We start from the raw sequence: 22,095 nt of genomic DNA on the forward strand, positions 1-22,095 counted from the left end.
TTTTTTTATCACCTGCTGGCAAGCCTCTTAATAGAGGCTTAGAGGGTTATTATATAAAAAAGTGTTTTTAAAAGTTTAAGTTATAATTAATATGGTGGATAATTTATATAACACTATTTTTTAAATAAATGACTTCATAGACCCTTTAAGTGTTAATGTGATTAATCATAAAGATTGTCAATTCTAGGTTTGATAAAAAATACATTTGAAAAAGAGACTACATGACATAACCAATACTGTTTTATATCATATCAATATCATAAACTTTTCTGCTCACACAAATTTAAAACACACATTTGGTCATGATATTCACAATTACAATACGCGTTACTCGGAGAATCTTCACGTGTCTAAGCTTCGCTCAACGAAATTCGGCAGAAGGTCTCTGGAAAATATTGGCCATTCCGAATTTAATAAACTTCCCGATGAGCTAAAACACGAAAAGTCGAATAGAAAATCCAGAAGTGTCGCAATTAAAAAATATTAGTTAAATCTTTTGATAGTGATAGTTGTTAATGTAATTTATGTAGATGGTGTAAAGTACTAGGTTTTATGTTTCTTATTTGATGTTTTATTACTGTTTCGGATGTATTAACTTTGTACGATATTATGTATTGTCACAAAAATGATTTTTTTTATGTACGGTCCCAAATGAGTTTCTTTAATAACTCCTGGGAGTATAATATGTACTTTTTGTATTGTGTGTTTAATTAATAATATTAAAAAAAACAAACTTTTGACTTCATTTAATTTTTGACCAATCAAAAAGCTTTACAACAAGCCCCAGTGAATATCACCTATCATGATCTATCATGTAGTAAATAAATATTATGTCATCAAGTTCTTATCGTCACCATACACCGCAGACTGACCATAAACAATACCATTGGAAACATTGTGAAGGCTGTTTATGTAACAATAATATAATAAGTACAATATAGTAAGCGACAAGTATTTACCAAACTTTACAATGCGTTTTGAACTCTGTGGTGACACTGAATAGGAACAATGTGCATTTATTCAGCCCACTATCGGTATTATTAAGTTACTGTTCGTTCTTTTAAAAGGTTACAACATTTGTTTTAAGTTAAACAAATTACGTACACAGTTTGCTAGGAGGTAGTATTGTTTCTCCTCTTGAACGTTTATTACTAACCATACACTCGAACAACTGTCTCGTGATGCATTTTTCAACTATTTTGATAAATACATTTTAAAAAACGAAACTTTTTTATTAAAATAAATAATGTTTTGATTGGCAGATTTTTCTTCAGAGATGGATAACTTCTTCGAAAAGAGATTAAGGAAATCTCGGCATGTACAGGGTTTCCAACACGTGATTGGCGGGTTTGTAATATTCACTTTTCCTCCTGTACTTACATGTTACGAGTGCATTTTGAAAATATTTCACTTCTTCGTGGATAGCGCGTTCGACTGATATGCACGAGGACTTGAAATGTATGTGTTTACACTCCAATATTTCATAATTTATCTGGACCAGCATCAGTTGCATAAGATTAATAATGTTTATAAATAATTTACTTAGACGTTCTGTGCCCGAAAGGATAAATAATACAGTTTGGAATTTGAAAAATAACCAGAACCCTGGACGAGCGTTTTTGAGCATTTAATTTTAAATAGTGCAGTGAAAAAATGTGATGAATACATGGAAAATCTTAATTCAGACTTAAGGACTTATATACTTACACAATATGTCTTAAACAATTTATAAATGAAATCTGTAGGTATGCAATATTTTGTACTTAAACATTTTTTTCTCATTTTATATAATTACTGTTGAAAAAATAAATTAAAAACAACGTGTTTTTAAATTTATTTATTATTTTATCTTTTTTGTTACGATAACTTTAACTTTTTATTTTACATTACAGCACGTTTTTTTTAGTTTCTACACATCTTTTAAAAATATATAAGACGTTGTATTTTTCAAATTATTACTATGGTTGTTAATTAATTAAATTAGTACACGTGTTATTTTTGTAAATGCCCCTTGGACCTATTATAAAATATATATAAAACTAAATAGTATAAAAAAAATTACCACAAATTAGAATTTATGTTTATTATTTCCAGATTTATAACAAATAAATATGTATAGTAAAAAGCTATTTAAGTAATAAAAATTCAATCAAGTTTCTTTCAAAATATCATTTAGACATTAATATTCACAAAGATAAATAACATTATTAGAAACATATTTATTTATAAGTTACATAGAAAGAGATATTTAAGACTCAAGCAAAATTAATGTATTTTTGATGTCAATATTAGTATTACAGTCGGCCGCGCGAGTCGGCAGTGGTGGTTAGCGCGTTTTCCTACCATGCAAGAGGTCTCGGGTTGGATTCCCGACACTGTTGACATGAAATTTTATTTATAAATGCGTTTTCAAACTAGAATATTCATTATGGTATTTTCACAAGTCGAAAATAACGTTAAAAATATAATAAATGTTTAGAGCAGACTTTTGCGGTTCTATTGATATAACTATCAATGTATGCACAAGTTTTCATTTATAATTTTTGAGTTTAAAAATGAGCACAAACAAAATGGCTCGCAGTCGGCATCACGTCATTTTGACGTCACGCGTTATGACCGCCGACAGCGCTTCTAATAAACATTGCGTACAAGTTTGGCGCCAAAACGTCATACGTGCCGTTTGTTCCACAAGACAGGAAACGTCTCGTTTTCGGATAATTCAAAATACAAAAACAATATTAATACCGTTACCATCGTAATTTACATCCTGTAAATTATTTTTTGACCAAAAATTATGTTGCTTTTAATTGTCAAGTACCTCCTTATTGTTTTTAATTATATTTTATGTTTACTTTTTATATTTAGTCATTTACATTTGTTTTAATTTTCGTATTATTACTAGTTTACACGTATGTTTTATTTTTTAAAATTATAAATGGTATATTCACTCTATAATTTATATTTGTACTTCAATTTTTATTATAATCGGTATGTTTTCCGATTTATGTTTGTGTTTATTTCATAATTACTAATGGTATATTTTAAAATTTATATTTTTGCTTTAATTTTTTATTTTTATCGTTATGTTTTTAAATTTACATTAATGTTTCATTTTATAATTAATAATGGTAAATATTCTATTTTATATTTATGATTCTATTTTATATTTATGATTGAATTTTTTATTACTTGCATGCTTATTTTTAAATTTATATGTAATTCGAATTTTTTAAATTTTATTACTATTATTATTAAAATTTGTGAAGCACCATTTAATGAAATAAAAAAACACATTTTTATATTCCTTCCTAAACACAGGAACTTCCTAGCTAGTCGGGACATGAAACAAAGGAACTCTGGACATTTTAAAACCGTGAAATACATAAATAAATAAATAATATTTTTGGGTAATTTAAAAATAAAATTATTGCAAAATACGCGAAAAGACCCAATTGTACCAGGACGTAAAAATAATCATCATACGGCTGCGGTCAGTATACCAAAGCAGTGTCCTATGCATCACTAGGTTCGGAATGCAAAATATGACCGTATACCTCAATTAAATTTAAAAAATAAGTAAAAAATACAAATGATTGTTTAAAGATCCGCATTCTGCTGCTGAAACAGACAGGTGTTTCGAGAAAACTACACCAAAATATAAAATAATCGACCGATCGCGAATTCATTATTTCATAATGTCAATGAATTTTATTACAATTTAACGACAACTTGACGGCCGCGTCTGTAATTTTCCGTCTATTTCGAGCGCTAATATTGTATAACATCATTTCCTATTGATGAATCAAGTCCGGAGCCCGTTAACGTTAGCCGGCTATATCGGAGTCGGGAAAATTCTCTTCGATCAGAGATACGAGTACACGATCATGTTATCTGTAACCTTGAACTTGCCGCCTTTCCCCCCCCCCCCTTCCCAGCCAGCAGCGCCCAGACAACCGCTAACGAGGAATGTCAAATAAGCTTTAAATGTTAATATTTAGCAATAAGGTGTAAAATTCGCCAGCGATATTAACGTTGATGATCGACGAGTTAAATTTTGGATCCGGGAAGAGATTACCACTCTCTGTCCGAGAGGGAAAATCGAAATAATGTAATATTTTGTATAATTATTATTTTTCGTTTTATTTTTATGTATTCATGTTTTAATATTGTTTTTTATTTTTGCATAACTTAATTCATTATATTGTTGTATTTTATACTGTAAAAGGCACTTGTGTCAAATAATTAACAAATAAATAAGTATATAACTAAATAAATATTAGATTAAAGAGCAAATTCTTTAAAATCAAAAACTTTGTTCCAAAGCCGGAAAAAAAATTAATGTATGAATCAGATGTAAAAACTAAAATATGTTATATGTAACTGCGATAGGGAACAGGAAATCTAAATGACCTGGACAGACTACAAATACGGTAAAATAAAATATCAAAATTAGTATATTATAGTCTTCCTTATCTAACAGCAACCAAAGAACTCTTTCAACAGACTAAGCAATTTAATGCAACTGAACTCTTTAAACTAGAATCCTTGAAATTTATTCATAAATAAGCCCCTGATGTTATTGAAGACGAGGAACAAAAATTTGAAAAAAAAATGTTGGAAACATGTACACAATACGAAACTAAAAGACCAGGGACTGAAATTATACAATAAACCACCAGACTAAACAAAAGACTCGGACAAACTTTTCAAAAGAAGTAAAAAATATTATTATCAACAACAGAGTATGAATGAAAAATTATATATTACTTTTGTAAAACGGATGTAATTATCCGTAAGGGTTAATAAATACATTTTAAAAAAAAAAAATAATAAAAACTGTTTTTTATGCCCCAATGTCCAGAATGTGTTGATAAGTCAATTCATCGAATTATTTGAGATAGATCTTCGGGCTTTTCGTAGATCTCTTTGTCATTGACACAGTGTGAGATAAAATTGGATTGGCATGAGTTAGCCCAAAGTCTTATATGTTTATCGTGTTTATGAATATATTCCATACCTTTATTTGATTGTCCTCGTTTTTCTTTGCTACATGGTTTTATGTTCTCTTTGTTCAGTTCGTTATACATTTTTTTCCTTCATACAACTGTTGTTATCGGCTTAGGCCACATATAGAATAAATAAAATAAAATGAAATATATTTTTCTAGATAAAGATGAGAATTTATATCAATGATCATTTTTATTTCCAATAATCTTATTCAAACCCAAAAAACTTAACAATATATGATACTAGCGGAAAACATGACAGAAAAATAATAAAATGACAAGGTAAAAAAGTCAACACGTCTTGAAAGAAGACCTTAACAACTTTAATATTTTTCGATTTCGTAGTTTTCCATTATTTTCCTTCAACTTACGAGTGTCAAATTACAGAGAAAGTAATAAGCTGCGGTACAGCAAACGAAAAGTAATACTAGAAGAAATAAAATTAAAATTGAACTTTTGAAAACGTGTCACCATTAGGAAAGCGAAGGGCATTCAATGACAAGAATAATTATTACATTCATTATCTAATTATTTGCAGTATAAGCATAAATTATCACCTTTAAAAGGCAATTGTAATTTCAAAAAATAATTTACCGATATTTCTAGAAACAACAGTTATTTTAAGTATAGGCTCCCACAATGGTGATTAACAAGATTTTTGATTAGAAAATAAAGAAGTCTAGGTATATATAATGACCTGTCATTAACTATACCCCTCTTAAAATATATTTTATCCCTGTTAAACTTGATAAACCCCCTAGGAGGTAAATTGGGTATTTATCTACAAACATTTAGACATACTAAAATCATTATACTAACTTCCATCTATAAATGATTACTTGGTTAAAAATTTTAAACAGAAATTACATTTTGTAGAACTGAAAACCATCAAACTACATAATTAAAACATGTGTACAATGTGTTTGAATGTTTAATAAGCGTGTACGTATGTTTTTTTTTAAAAATGCCTAAAATTTATTTTGATAGACAGATGATAGATATGTAGATAGATGAAAGATAGGTTTTTATTGTAAATAATTCAACAATAGCACTATATTTTACAAATAGTGCAATTTTAGAATGGAAGAAGATGTATGTATTAAATATTTACTTTGCAAAATATAACAGAAAAAATCTGGTTAAACACCAACAGCTTTTCTGCGCATTTGTCGATTTGCAAAAAGCATCGGATAGAGTTGACAGAGAAAAAATGTGGAAGGTTTTATCGGAGTATGGAGTGAATGGTAACCTGACACGGGCTATTGCGTCACTGTACATGGACAGCACAGCATGTGTGAGGGTAAATGTGTTATTCACATTGTGGTTTAACATTCCTTAAGGAGTCAAACAGGGATGTGTGATGTCACGATGGTTTTTAAATGTATACATCGGTAACTGTGTAAATGAAATAAAAGATTTAAAAATGGGAGCAAAAATGAGTGAAATAACTATTAACTGTCTTCTGTGTGCTGATGATGCCGTGTGTCTTGCTAGCAGCAAAGAAGACTGTCGATTCTTGGTAACAAAAGTATACGACGTATTCAAGAAAAGCGATTTGCTAATAAATGTTGATAAATATAACAAAATGTGAGATTAGTGTGAACGGAGATATTCTGAATAAGGTAGAAGAATTTGTGCATCTGGGAAGTACGTTTTCTAGGGATATAAAGACTTTGAAAGGAGAGTGAGTGCCGGAAATAGGGTGAACGGTGCACTGAAATCGACTTAAGCAAACAAAAGTTTGTCGCAGAAGGCAAAACCATAAGTTTACAATGGAGTTCTAGTACCAACCGTAATTTATTTGTGCCAAGTTTAGAAAAAAAAACGAAAGTTGGTTAAATGTTGTCGAAATGCGATCTCTCAGGCCAATGTAAACTACAAAGTAGAAGAGCGAGAAAGACATGGCACGATCAAGTCCATCTAATACTTGAAGATGGACATGTCAAATGTAGAATGTATGAATGTGCCGTTCTATCTTCTCTGCCTACATTTTAACATGCAATTTTACATACATTTTACATACATACATTTTACATGCAATTTTACATACAATTTTACGTACAATTTTACATGCATACATACATGTAGTTCAAAGGGTCCGGATAGGATTATAAGCCCCCCTTGACCCCGTTTAAAAATAACAAATCCGAATTGAAGAAAAACTTTAATAATACCTTAATATTGGCTAAGTCATGTAATAAATAACAATATGTTAATCTTGAAATATAAAATAGCGATAAAAAATCAGCCTAGACACAATTCCCTACGGTGATGTTCATTCATAATAACTCTAGTATTGCGTAATAGGCGGTAGATTGACAACACCTGGCTGACCTTCCGGAACTTCACAGGTCTCGGGTGACCTCTCGACTCCGGGACTGAACCCACCGAGAGACATCACTTAACCCTTTTTAGGGCAAGCCATTTAATCTTTGTTTTTTCAGGAGAAGCGTTCAATTTTTAATTTTGTCTAAGCGAAGAAACCATTGCAGGAGACCGCTGCGAGACATTGCATAGATTTATAATGTAGTACTATTCAATGTGTTGTCCAGATGTTTTTTGAATTTAATGTTTATGTAATAATATTCATTTGTAGTATTATTTAATAATATGCATGCTTCCACTTTCTATCATGTTGTATCCCAACTCAACACTGGTCTTTTAGCCTCATAGAGTTAAAGATACGTTTTTTTTTGTAATATGTATTTTTATTAACATATTATAACAGAGCTGAAGAACATTTAAGAGAAGGTAATATAGAAGTCTGGGCATCTACAGGGCTTATGACCTGTCAATAGCTGGTTTAAGTGGCCACTTTACACACTGTGTAAGATTCACTATTCTCTCCATATTTGAACATCTATATTCCTTAAATTATTTCATCTGTTGATGTTTGTGAAGTTAAAATGCTGAAACCTTTATTTATGCGGGTGAGATTTATCTAATTGAATTATTTCACCTACATACAAGGCAACGCCTGAAAATGTTATTTAAATTATAACAAATACAAAAAATACAGGTGCTCGTATAGTTCCATACTAAGAGAAGATTCTATTTACATGTAAACCTTCTAGTTCTTCATTCTGGATAAGCGAGAATTCATTAGTAGTCACTTCAGTTGCGTAATTCAAATTTGGCAAAATGCTTATTTTTGCATGGTAAACTAAGCTGTACTGTCACGAAATATGAAATTACTTACTAATAAACTACTTAAGAGACGGCAAGGGGATCAAAAAAACAAGAATAATAAAATCATAGTAAAAAAGTATTTATTTTATCCAAATATTTCATATATTTTACCTTAAAAATAAACTACCAAAACTACGGTAGAAAACGGTAGACTACCGGTTTACTACGGAGCGATTTGGTAGGCTACGGTATTTTTACAACTCTAGTGCGTTACAACACATGCGACAAGTTTCAAATCGAATAAAAGTGTTTTGTGTGTTGATCACCGTCTACATATACGACATATACACATACGTAAGTAATTAAATAAGTACATAAATTTTATTTTAGATGAATGTTAAGAAAGAAAATGACCTTGGTATAAAGTGGCAAAAATATTTTCCACTGTTCTATAAAGGGTTAAATTTGCTGTTAACAGAATGACAGGTTTTCTATTTACACACCCACGTGTCACATAATAAACCAATAATCTGTAGTCAATTTTTGGTCAGTTTGGTAACTACGTAAGTTTATCCTTTACTAACGCCGCATGACAGTATTTATAAATCTAGTCAAAAAGGGAATTAATTATCTAGATTCGTTTTCTTAAGTTTTTATCTTAGCGTGCTGGCGAGGCTTCTTAGTAATTTTAAAAGTAGTCTACGTAAGTACGTTGAATTGATTAAAAATACTTATCCTCGGTTAATGAATGTTTTTTTTTGTCATCATCGTCATCATTCTCCTCTCCGCACATAGTGGCGCATAGGGTACTGCATTTGTAAACCAAATGTACCGTATTTTGATCCTCTGTTACAACGTCTCAGGTGTCGGTACGGGCACAATGAAATAATGGAGTTTAGACAACATTTAAAATCAATATTTCATGTCCATCCTGCCAGGAATTGAACCAAGAATAGCAGGCAAACGAACCATGCGTATCATTCGATACATAAAATGAATGAATAATAATTATCGTTTATTAGATGTACCTACATAAATATGAAGTCGTTTTACCATAAATCGCTTGAATTTTAATTTTATACCTGCCTTTGGGCGTATAAAAAAAAAAACTAGATAATATAATACTGAACTCTCTGCCCTTACTATTTTATGTAATACATTGCATTTTATAATAAATATACCGTCGCGAAAGCCGCAAAACCGATCAATAATTAACCCATATTTGTGGAAAAGTAGTAATTGTCTTTTGTTTCTATAATAAATTATAACGATACTTAACTTACAACCATTTTGTCCTTAGATTTATTAAAGTGGGGATATTTTAGAATGGCATTGAAGTAAGCAGGTATTCGTCTTTTATCAGAATATAATATACGAGTTGTCAGGATTAACGTAAGTGGTGCAACTGATACTCGGTGTCAATGACTCGCGAGAAAGGCTATTTCAATAAATAAAATCTGCGAAATATGCATGTTTAGAGTTGAGACTGGCCACTATTTAAAACCTCGGCCCTGTGGTGGGAGTCAAGATCAATTACTGATAAATGTTAGCATTTAAGCTTTAAAAAAAATATTTTTCACTTGAGATCATTTTAAGTATATCCATGACATTGATTCGATGTAATTACTTATCAATCAAGGTCGGTTAAGTGTTGAAATTATAAAAAAAGGAGTTTCTTTTGAAATAATTTTTTTTCAAAGGCTTTATTTTAAGATTATCATTGTTTACAAATACTCATTATCGTACCTATGCATGTGTATATATTCATAAATCATTATATTAAAATCGCGTGAATCTTATGCAAATTAATATAAATATTATTTCTAATTACTGATTTATTTTGAAATATTTTTGTGGTTGTTTCTTTAGTGTAAAATATCTTGAGAAATTAGTAATGCAGGTCGCAAAGCGAACCAAAACAAAACTATTCATAAGAGGAAGTGTCATATTAAAACAGTGACTTTGTTTTAGAGACCCATAAATGTTTGTTCACCTTGAATAAGAAAATTTGACAATATAAAAGTACATATTATAAATAACATATAAGTATACTTCTCTACTACGTATTTTCTTACTTACATACATTGTATTCAAAGACACATCCTTAAGAAATGATCTCTACATATTGACATATTAATACACATAGACATACCCTGAGCATAGTAAATATTTGTTCAACAAAGCTTAAAACAATTTATATTAAAACATAAATATTGTTTTTTGTAAACGTCAAACTACGCCTAGTGGTGCATTTGCGAAGCACTTATTCGTTACAGGATGCACTGATAGGAATACTTTTTAAAAATATAATAAACGTGAGTTAATATTATTTTTGTTTTCCCCAAAATCCAGTGAAAAAGAATAAATTGGTCGAAATTATAAGGAATTAATTTAAATCTGATTGGGTCCACCAAAAACGAATTTGGATTGTTAACGTTAAAATACAAACTTCTTTATTTACCAAAAATGAGAATTTCTGGTAGCATATGCACGATCGTTGAATGCAGCCCTATAGCTAAATCACAAATAACTATCGACGTGATAACAATATCTCACCATGGTTGTTTATCGTATTCGCGATCACAATGGAACATCCGTAAACACCTAATTTTAAATGTCAAAATATTTACGTTTCACGAAGTATAATTCCGCTGCGCAATTACATATTTGAATTTCACCGGTATTAATACTCCAAAATTGGTATTTGTACTTATTTATTTATTATTAATCATCCTATTTATTGCATTTAGCCGGTGGTTGGCAAGCCAAATGTCAAGATAAGCAGTCTCCATAGTAATTGTAATTTAATTTTCACTTTTTGGTATTAGATATTTCTCACTATTTTGCAAATGCAATAGATTGTATTATTTTGTTTAGTAAACGCCGATTTTTCGCAAGTGAACTGTATTTATTTACGAGGAAAACGAAAAAAAAAAAACGACAAGACCGTTAACTTAGAAATTACACTTGCGTTGACTTATGACTGCGATAACTTAAGCATGTTCATTATTGTTTATTGTGATCGCTCAAATGGTTAGCATGTTTTTAAGCATGTCAATAGTTATTTGTGATTGAGTTACTGGAGTGGTATTCCAAACGCTCTCGCGGCCGTATTAATTTGTGTATTTCCATACAAAATACACGAGAAAAACTGCCTTCTCGAGCAGCGAGATCGGATCAGAATAGTACCCATGGTTAAAATAAACAAACTTAGTAGCCATGGGTACGTTTTCGTGTCTCTACTTTTAAACATATTTTACTGTATACGGCGCGTTTATGTATTAATTATGTCAATGAATCTCTACTAATTACAAATGTGTCATTTAATTTATTATAGAAATGTGTCTTTCTTTTAAATAGGTATATTAAGAACCGATGGCTTCGAATCAATTAGACACGTTAAAAACGTGTGGTCGATGTCATTTCAATCAATGAGTAATTGCCTTCCTCGCCTATATCCGGACTCCTGTCGTGATCAGGCGTAGGTAAAGCCACGAAGAGTAATGCCGACAATGGTTTGATTACATGATTTCAAATTGTTGAAGACAGCGCAGTATTGGACACATCTAGGTGTGGAAATTAGGACGCCGCGCTGCGCAGTAGTTTGTGCAGTTCGTCAACCATGCTTCAGATCCCGCGTTTGATTCCTGGCAGGGTCATCGAGAAACTGTCCCTGGGAAACCAGTCTGAAGAGTAATGCAGATCAACTTACTTTCATGTAACAGGTGATTGAAATACGCGGCATTTGGAGTACCAGTGCAGTGGTCTATGTACCATTTATTTATTATTTATTTTATTTGCAATGTATTTATGTTAAATTTAATTGAGACACCAATCCATGGAACCAAAGTCCTGTGTTTAGTTAGGACGAATATATATATAACACTGTTACAATCAACATCAGCATATAAAAAATAATAATTTAAAAAGCATTAAAAAATAAAATTGAAAAAAACTACCTCAAATATTTGGAAAAATCATCAAGAAGTTTCTCACTCAAATCCCTCCCTTTATGGAAGACCCAGTCCTGAACAAGTCCAGTCCATTAAATACGAACAAGTATGACGATAATATTATTAATTAATTAATTTAAATATACGCCCAATGGGCATTTTTAAAGACATATTTATATATATAAAATTATTATAAAGGAAGGTAGAAAGACACAATGGTCCATAGTAGACTCGTTGGAAGTGGAAGCGGGAAAGAGGTGTTTTTAATTGAACTTGATTCAGTGATCGTTTGAAAGAAGACAACTTGTTATTAAAAAAATCAAGACTGGTATGTTTGCTGGCAGATCTAAGAATTCTGGGCATAGGAGAATGAAAACCATAGTTAGTTCTATAGTTATTGGTATGAAAGAGTAACTTTTGTCTGAGGTTTCTAGTTGGGATATTTAATTTTATTGAGATCAGTAGTTCAGACGCATCAAAGAGTGAGTTGAGAATTTTAAATAGGACTAGAAGGTCGGATTTATTTCGACGGTCTTGAGAAGATGTATTTAAGCTAGTTTCTAACTTATTATACGTGTATTGGTCTCTGGATAAGACATATAAAAATAATAAATTTGTAACAAGGCGTATTTTTTATTATTTTAATAAAAGAAGAAGCTTCAATTGTTTTTCTTTCTAAATTTGACCAAATGGTGTTTTGAACAAAACTGGTTTTCGTCCGTAATAGATGCCTTGTCCAGAGTAATTTTAATGAATGAACCTATTACTTTGCATCGATTTCCTATTAAACCTTTTCAAATGTGAAGGTTTATTTGAGGCAGTGAGATTTTTTTTCGAAGGCAGTATTTTTTACTAACGTACATGATCGCCTACATAACTTAGTTAACCGTGACCCTAAACAATACCGGTCTATCGTGTTAGTGTAATAATTTGCGCGATATATTACCGCGTGTAAGGCTTACGTTCGAACTCCGACCGGGTTGGAATTATTTTTGTTTCATATTTTGTAAAAACCGATAAAGTGTTAATGTTTTATTTTATTTAAAGATTACACGATATCAAAATTCTGATATATGATACTTTAAGGGGGGTTTTAAGTTAATGTAGGTAATGCAAATTCATCCCCTTTTATTTTCATTTTAAAATGTCTAGTGTGGGTTCAAAAAGGTACACTTCTATGTCGTATGTTATTAAATTCAGTTAAGAAAAAAACGCGGAGATTGATGCAAGTAAAGGGAAATTTCACAGAAAAGGGCGCTAAATACGTACGGATCCAGGACCAGGATGTTTATCCTCCCACACATCTCAAATAGACTGCCCAATAAAATTATATTTACAATTCAGCGTGGGGAAAAAAAAGATTTTAAATTTATTTTGTTTTCATCCAAACACTGTTATTTGTTTATTATTTTTAGATTCCGTTATCTCGAAGGACAAGATTTTACTTTTATTTTGTTGATAAAATTAAATATTCGATATTTACGTTACTGTAAGATTTAAAGAGAGAAATCCTTGCAAAAAAACTGCGTTTTCAGCTTGGAGGGAATTTAAATGTACGTATGAACATTCAATTGTAGATTTATTTTTTTTTCAATAAACATATTTTAAAAACATGGTTTAAAATAGATTGTGTTCTTATGAAATAATTTATTAACTTATAATTGGAAACTCGTTGATGAATTCATTAAATATACAAATGTAAAAAAAAAATATGTAAGTAATTTACATATTACGTGCATGCATTACAATGTAAATATTTGCATACATTATAATGCACAAATGTGCTCCCTTAATATTTCATTTTAAGAGAGTAAAATATTTGTAACATTCTTGTTCGATGTCAATATGAGATACTAAGGATTGTACCCAAGGATAGTTACATCCTGGTGTGTGAATATACTATGCTAAATGCAGTCACATTCTCCTTGGGAAATACCCAAAGTATACATCAAAGCACACAATACGTGTATCATGTCTGTCGACCGACTTGTCAATTTAAATATTTCTTTATTTAATAATATAACCTTTGAACAGTAAGCATATCGTGTACTGGAAGAAACTTTATTGTCGGGTTTTCTTCCTTCGATTCTCTCCTGAAATAGAACATTTAAATATTTTAGTCATCTTGTACATCAAAAATTATGAAACCACTTTGACACGATCAACCATGGATCGACTCTTCAATGTGAACTGGTTTGGCCTTCATTTTTCTTTTTTAAATATTGATTTACTTTTTTCAATTTTTGTTAAAGGCCTGCAAATATAAAAAAATACTGTTCGATACCCGTGAAGTCAACTGCAAACATGTATTTCCTCTCGGACCATTTATGGTCAGATGCATAATATAGTTTAATAATTGTTGCGTTTTCATAAAAAAATCAAAAGACGGAGCATTTGATTACTTCACCCTTTCTGACCTGAATTAATTTCTGCGGATTTAAATATGAATTTTATTCAGTACAAATTAAATGAATATTTTTTTAAATATATTTTTTACACATTACAAATTATTTATGATTCATTTTCAAAAAACATTGGATATTAAACTGATCATTTATCGATAGGATGAATTCGCCTTAAAACAAACAAACCAGCCAGAAGTTAGCTGACAATATGAAATTTTCTGTGTAATGTTAACTACCAAAATAAACAAAAAAAGTTGCCGTACTTGTGGATACTAGAAATTAAAAAAATAAATTACGCGCTTTTAATTTCAGAAAGTACGGTAGTAACTTTTCTTATCTGAATAAAAATACCTCGTGTAAAGATACCTACTATAAAGATACATACTATTATGACAACATTATAAAGTGAATTAAAATAAATACATCTTAATTTCCTTACATATTTAAATGAACACCCGGGATGAAAGGGTTAAATTATCCTTCAACGCTTGTTTACTCCACATACTTTTAATATGCTGGCTTATTCTGTGTCATTTTTAAATATTTTTAATAAAACAAATAATACATGAACAAGATATTATACTCGCAGGAGTTATAAAAAAGCTCTTTGGACAGAACATGAAAAGAAAACCTTTTTGTGACACTGCATAATATCAGTTAATAAAATCCAAAATAGTAAGAGAACATATTATTAGAAACTATTTATAGAAACTATATTGATAACTGTCACTATCAAAAAAATTCAAGCAATTTTGTTTCGTAATTTCGTACGTTCAGCAAATATCCATCTAATGAGATGAATATTTATATTATAGAATTATAATGATAACGCAATCAAAATTTAAACGAAAAGGGTATTTTGTTCTCGTTTTCTTTTATACGATACGAATGAGTTTATAAAATAAATTAGTTACATAATAAGGCCACTGCTCCTGGACGCATTCGAGACCCTTAGAACCATTTCTTTATCTCAAATACTTTCAATCTTACACAAAACTTAAAATCAATCATGAACAGTCACCGTAAAACGTAAATAAGAACTTTAACTTTTCTATGTTGCTAATAAAATTAATTTGCAAACTTTCAGCTGGTCATTTGTTGCGCTTTTTTTTAGATTAATTTCAATGATTTTATATGTCATTGATTAAAGAGAAAAGATTATTGACATTAAACTTAGTGTTCATTAGTTCACTAGTGATAAATCATTGACACCATAAAATCAAGTGCATGTTTCGAAATTATACATTCAGATGTAGGAATAAAAGTATTCAAATAAAACTGACTGATATAAAATAATGTAAACACGAGATGTTCCGAAAGACAATGGTCGGTAGTTAATTGAAAAATTAGTAACGTACATCGTTCTGAAACCATATAAAAAACGACCATAATATTTTGTCCATTTTCAATTGGCACAAATCCTGACCACAAATTTCCCGGAACCATACACTATTTTATAAAAGGAAGAATAAGAATGAAATTATTAATTTACATCAAATAAAAAAAATACAGTTTAAACATATCACACTGTCACTGTTACGTTATTATCTTGTCTCCTTTCTTTGTGGGCATTTTTATATATAAACTTCTCAACAGAATCCCTTCTTCCAATCTTATCCTAATCCTTACCTTTCTGTATGTTTTACATCCGCCCGGGAACATAATTATTATTTTGTTCATTAGTATGTTAAGAAAAAGCATTGTCGTGAAAAATAAAATAGGACTTTTAGTCCCATGGAGATAGAATTTATGTCTCAAAAAATGTGTAAAAAACTATTTATGAGTAAATAAATAAATAAATACATTACTATTTTTATGTGAATTGTTTATAAATCTTCAGTTGTGTTTCCACATAAATAAATACATAATATGCGTTGTACGTCTCAGTTCTTAAAATAAATTTCGCGTTGAAGGGAAATAGCATATGAAAACCACAAGCATTTTTATACGTTTATTTATATTAAATTTACAATCGGAAGAAAAAACAATGGTAATCACAATTTAATGTGCCTTAAATTTGTATGAAAATGGAACAATTATTTTTTAATATCGGTCTACTTGAATTAATATTATATTTAATTATTTAACTTTTTTTAGGGAATATATATATTTAAACAAAACAATACTGTGTTTGTCCAGATTTATTGGAAAACCGACATATCATTCTGGATATGTAAAAAAATAAGTTATAATTCCTAACCTCTAAATTAAAAACCTATTTTAACAAAATCGTTTATTTAAAGGAGCAGATTAAAACGTAATTTTTTGATTTATTTCATAAAAGTATGCTAAAATAATTATGGAATTGGATAAAAATACTCTAATATTACATACAGAATTAGAACTAACTAATTATTAAATAAACAGACTGTAATAAATTTCATTATAACGTTACAACCATTAAAAAAAGGACTCTTTTGTTTAAGGATAGAGGTCGTTACACACTGAGGCGGAAACTTACATACAATTTAATATTAGTTTATATACGAGTATTTACATTATGTATGACGAGTATAGTAGGTAAAGTGTACCTACACAGTGATAAACTAATCACGAATTTCCGTTCTCTTTCTTTCAGTATCGGGTATTTTAGAAAAATCTTAATATTTAAACGTGTTCCGTGTGCGGGCGGTTGGAAGATCTGTGTCCGAGGAGGGGGGGGAGTCAGCCAGGACGAGGGTAGGGGCGAGGGCGAGTGACCCTGGGGGCGGAGAGGGGGGAGTCTGGCGAAATTCTCACTCGGAAAATGGCGACGTATAAAAAAGGAAAGTCAAACTGATAACCAGCAGTTCGTGACAGTGAGAGACGGCGGAAGGAATTATTCATAGTACGTACACCACAACATATTTCATATTCAATACCTTCATCCCTCCACACCTTGGAAAAATGTGAAGTGATTTATAGCGCGCGCCCTTCTTTGTGATAGTTTTGTGTTTAAAACAAAACGACGTGGTATTTATGAGTACAGCGGTCTTTTTTAAAAATCTTACTTTGGTTATTTAATTTGGAATATATTTGATTTATTAAATATCTTTTTAAACTAACCGAAAATTCAGTACTAGCATTTTTTTTAATGATAACTTTTAACTCTATGAATCGTTCACACAAAAAACTACACATAATTTTTCCTACCCAACTTAGAAATAACTATTCTATTTTTGTGATTAACAACATATTATATGGAATCTGATATTTATAATAATTATTCTGATGGTAGCAAGAGTGTTAGAGTTTTCAAAACAATACTGATAAAAAAAAATACAACATATTAAACAAAAGTATACGTTTTAGAATCTCGTATTATAAAAGACGTGTACTGTTCATTTGACACACCCGGTTTCCGGCTACGTGATTAGTATAAATAAGTTTATTTCATTTTAATGATAATTCAATTTAATAATAAATTTATGACAAGGATGTGGTTCTCCACACTCGAGTTTCTTGAAATGTTTGCATTTGGTGTAAGTAACCAGGGGTCGTTTATAACGGGAAGTTTACAGAGCTATCTTCAATTGCATGTAAAGTAAAATCTAATTTTCTGTATTTGAAATAGTTTTTTTACATTTTGAATAACAAAACATGTTTAATTGCCAGCGAAGCAACTTTAAATTTTCATTAAAATATTCACATTTTGGTATGAGAAAATTCGATTTTACGTTACGGAAAATTGAAGGTAACTCTGTTAACTACACATTGTAATCAGAGCCCAGAGACCGGTGACTGATGACACATTTTACTTGTCTTGTCTGGTGACAAAATAGTTCTCACTCCGCATACTAATTGCGCTAGATACACTTCATAATAACGAACTCCGAAATTTCTCAGTAAACACATATGTCTGACATAACCAACTTAAAAGTTGATTATGTCAGACGATTTCTTTGTGATACGATGTTTCTCTTATTTGCAAACGCTGATGTTTTTGTTATTGAAATATAACTTTCATGTAATCGATGTAGATTTTTGTTTAGTTTAAATTGGAGCAGTAGGGAATTTAATGAACTCGCATAAGTGTATATTGTTTTGATCATCGATTGGTAGTTATATTTCAACTTGAACCAATATCTATATTAGGCAGTGAAACATATTTTTTTTGACACGCGAACGTAGCATACATCATTTGAGAAATTCAGGAAAATCGTCATTGTTTAGCTATTTTAAAACTATCTCGAAAATATCTAATTTTATCTGTATACCTATCCCAAATCTTCAGTACTTTTAGCAGGACAAAGACACAATAAATAAATAATTAGGCAATACTCGCATATTATTACATTGGTCCATAGTATCGCAATAAATAAAAAACCTTCCTATTAGCCGGAAGCTTCCCGCATTGCTAAGACACACTCTCGTTTCCCTTGAATTTCGTTTAACCTGACTTATGCAAATGTCAGACACGCTCGATTAAGTTAACTCGATATTGTTTTACTATCACTCGGTTGTTTTCTTCAAATTCAAATGAGAATAGATAATTTATGATCGTATATTTAAATTTTTAATGGTTTTCAATTGTTACTCAATCTTACTAGCGTTGTTTTCTTTTATTTACTGTTGTGAAAATATCGTAATTCAATCCTCCGTTGCAGACATCAGCATGGTAGCCAAGATTTTCGTGGTGAGTTTGGCGCTCCTAGCGCTGAGCTTGGCGGCGGAACTTCCCGCGTCGTCCCTCTCCCTGGACCCCGCGGCGGAGACCGAAGCCGCGGTAAGACGTTCGATGGATTTTCATCCGAAAGCATCGATATATTTTTGAGGACCTCGATGAATATTAATGTTTTCTTGTCTTACGCAGGCACCGGCCGTAGAAGTCACAGACGAACAGACTCCGTTAGTAAGAAACAAGAGAACGCTCCTGAAGTTAAAACTCGCTAAGCTCGCCCTCCTCAAGGGAGGATTACTATTGAAGGGTGGACTCGTCGGAGGAGCTCTGATCGGGTGTGTTATTAATTCCTTTTTTGTATTTTATTACTTTTTTTATTTTATTTTATTTAACAAATTTACGGACAATGTCCAATTTAAACTAATCATACAAAGAAAAACAATAATAATACAGTAACCAATAATAAAAGGAATACAACAAAGAAAAGCAAAGACAAGTTAATACATTAGATACGCATTATAGAATCCAGGTTAATTCTACACATATACTGTAAACTTATTGGGAATACTTTTTCAGTCTATTTGTAAAAAAACTCAATTTATAATCAAAATAATTAAGATCTTGATTTTCATTTACAAATCTAATCATTCTGGGTAGAGGCGCTTGGAAACCATAATTAGTCTTATGATGACCGAGGAACAGAATTTCATTATTTCTGAGTCTACGTGAAGGAACATTGAGAGATATTTGATGGAGAATAGTCGGGACATCAAATAAACTATTAAGTATATTAAACATGCAAATTAAATCTGCATTAAATCGACGTTGTGAGAGACTGGATATATTCAGGAAAAGTTCCATGTCGGTATAGTTATAGTGATCTCTTGTGATTCCTAGTTTGTACGCAATTTTTTCTTATAAATTTATGTTGAACTGATTCAATGCGATTTATATGAGTAATATATGAAGGAGACCATTATTTGACGGAGGCGTATTCAAGAATGGGACGAACCAATGAGCAGTAAAGTGTTTTTAGAGTTAATATTTTTTCAAAATCGGATGTAGCTCTATTAACAAATCCAAAGAATTTAACTCGACTTAACTCTCTGTTTACATTCATACTTACTCAAATAACTTCTAATTTAATCGATATTTTGTTTCCAGGGCAAAGAAGGGAATTCTGTTGGGAGGTCTTCTCAAGGGAGGCGGCGGCGGAGGCGGCTTCGGCGGTCCATCGTTCGGAGGCGGGTACGGCGGCGGACACGGTGGCGGTTACGGCGGCGGGTACGAAGGCGGGTACGGAGGCGGTTACGGGGGCGGGCACGGGGGCGGCGGCGGCTCCTACATCGTGTCCGGCCCGACCTACGTAGTTCACAGCATCCCCGCGCAGAGTCACGGCTACGAAGAGCACTACAGCGGCGGACACGGCGGCGGCTACGGCGGCGGCTACGGCGGCGGGTACGGCGGCGGACACGGCGGCGGCGGGTACAGCGGTGGATATATAGAATCCGGACCCAGCTTCTCGTCCGGCCCCAGCTACTCGTCCGGTCACAGTTTCTCGTCCGGCCCCAGCTACTCGTCCGGCCCCAGCTACTCGTCCGGCCCCAGCTACTCGTCCGGCCCCAGCTACTCGTCCGGCCAAAGCTACGCCCCGTCTCACTCGTACAGTCCGTCCGTCAGTTACGAAGCTCCATCCAGCTTCGGTTCCCACGACTCCGGGTACAGCTACAGCCCTCCGGCGACCAGCTACGGAGTGCCGGCCGAGACCTACGGGCCCCCCGGATACAACAAGTAAGTTTCTCGTCATCGTGTCGCGACCGTTCGCTTTCCATGTCGTACTCTTATCAAATGAGTAATTTTGTTTTTCCAGGTGGTAATTATAAGAAGAGAGGGAGAATGATATCGCGATGAAGCTAAGAACCTCACCGCCGAGTATTATGTTATTGGTTATTATTTATATACGTGTTGTGCACGTAACTGTTAAACCGCCGCAATGTGCGCGAGGTGAGAAACGAGCGCCCCGCGCCCCGCGTCCCGCGTTCGGCGCCCCATCCCGACTGTGATACTACACCCCGAGTCCTGGACGCCGGGCGCGGAGTGCACCGCACACCCGAGCATCCCCGAGCTGCGCAGTCGGAGTTTGCCGAATGAAAGTCTTATAATTTTAATTATTGTTAATTAATAAACGAACTGTGCCATCTACCGTTGAATACCTTTTTTATTTATTATTGAAATACACACCGACTAATAATTATATTGATGGGTAAGTATGTAAACTAACCGGAGATTATTCGACATTAAAATAAGGAAGTTCACTCTTTAGAACAAACACGATTCGATACATAAAAAAAAAATACAAAATTGTAATAAAAAGAATTTAAGAAATAATTGCGAATGTTACGCAGTGGGTGAACAAACCAATGACAGGTCATAAGATTTGTAAATGCCTTAACTTCTATATTTCTTTCTCTAAAAAGTTCTCCATCCCTGTTGTGATTTGTTAATCGTTATGAAAAGTTTTAAGACAATCGCGCTCTTCCATAAAACAGAATTTCATTAAAAAAATGTTTTACACTAGCCTTTAATTTCTTATTTACAAATATTAAAAACTATGTCAGTTCTTCATTATCAAAAAGGGATTAAAATAATTTTTAATTTTTATTAAAACTTTGAATTCATCAAACACATTTAGATTGTCGTTTTCTGACAAAGTTTTTAATTTAAATTTTATAAATATAACCGGTATTTAAGATGTAAGTAGAATGCAAAATTAGTCAAATAATAAAAAGGATAAAAAGTGGTCACATAAAATATTCTCACATCCTTCTCATAATTATTAATAAACTGAATAAATTAGCATTTTTTATTAAGAAGTTCTAATGGAACATCCTGAAACATAACACTCCAGTAATAACTGTGGGTCTAAATAAAATAAATTAACTTGTCTCTAGTTTTTATTTATTTATTTATTTATTTAACTTTTTGTACATAATGTTATTTGT

The 22,095-nt window shown here is 31.8% G+C and overlaps 1 protein-coding gene across 1 annotated transcript; it reads left to right on the top strand.

Annotated features, from left to right (window-relative positions):
* Positions 1 to 17,218: 17,218 nt before the first annotated feature.
* On the top strand, positions 17,219 to 21,303 carry LOC148283858 (uncharacterized). The gene is made up of 5 exons (XM_088243061.1): positions 17,219 to 17,320; positions 19,080 to 19,198; positions 19,286 to 19,428; positions 20,258 to 20,884; positions 20,964 to 21,303. The coding sequence occupies exons 2-5, from the start codon at positions 19,088 to 19,090 to the stop codon at positions 20,968 to 20,970; spliced, it is 888 nt and encodes a 295-aa protein (XP_088099187.1). The 5' UTR covers positions 17,219 to 17,320; positions 19,080 to 19,087; the 3' UTR covers positions 20,971 to 21,303.
* Positions 21,304 to 22,095: the final 792 nt, after the last annotated feature.

Source organism: Micrasema longulum, unplaced genomic scaffold (assembly GCF_059751315.1).
Source record: "Micrasema longulum isolate JH-2025_06_02 unplaced genomic scaffold, ASM5975131v1 h1tg000185l, whole genome shotgun sequence".
In the NCBI taxonomy this organism is placed as follows: Eukaryota; Metazoa; Arthropoda; class Insecta; order Trichoptera; family Brachycentridae; genus Micrasema; species Micrasema longulum.

Excerpts from the sequence above, each read along its gene's own strand:
- LOC148283858 (XM_088243061.1), top strand. The coding sequence starts at position 19,088 with ATGGTAGCCAAGATTTTCGTGGTGAGTTTGGCGCTCCTAGCGCTGAGC. Across the intron at positions 19,199-19,285 it reads CGGCGGAGACCGAAGCCGCG|GCACCGGCCGTAGAAGTCAC; the intron begins GTAAGACGTTCG and ends TGTCTTACGCAG. Across the intron at positions 19,429-20,257 it reads GTCGGAGGAGCTCTGATCGG|GGCAAAGAAGGGAATTCTGT; the intron begins GTGTGTTATTAA and ends TTTTGTTTCCAG.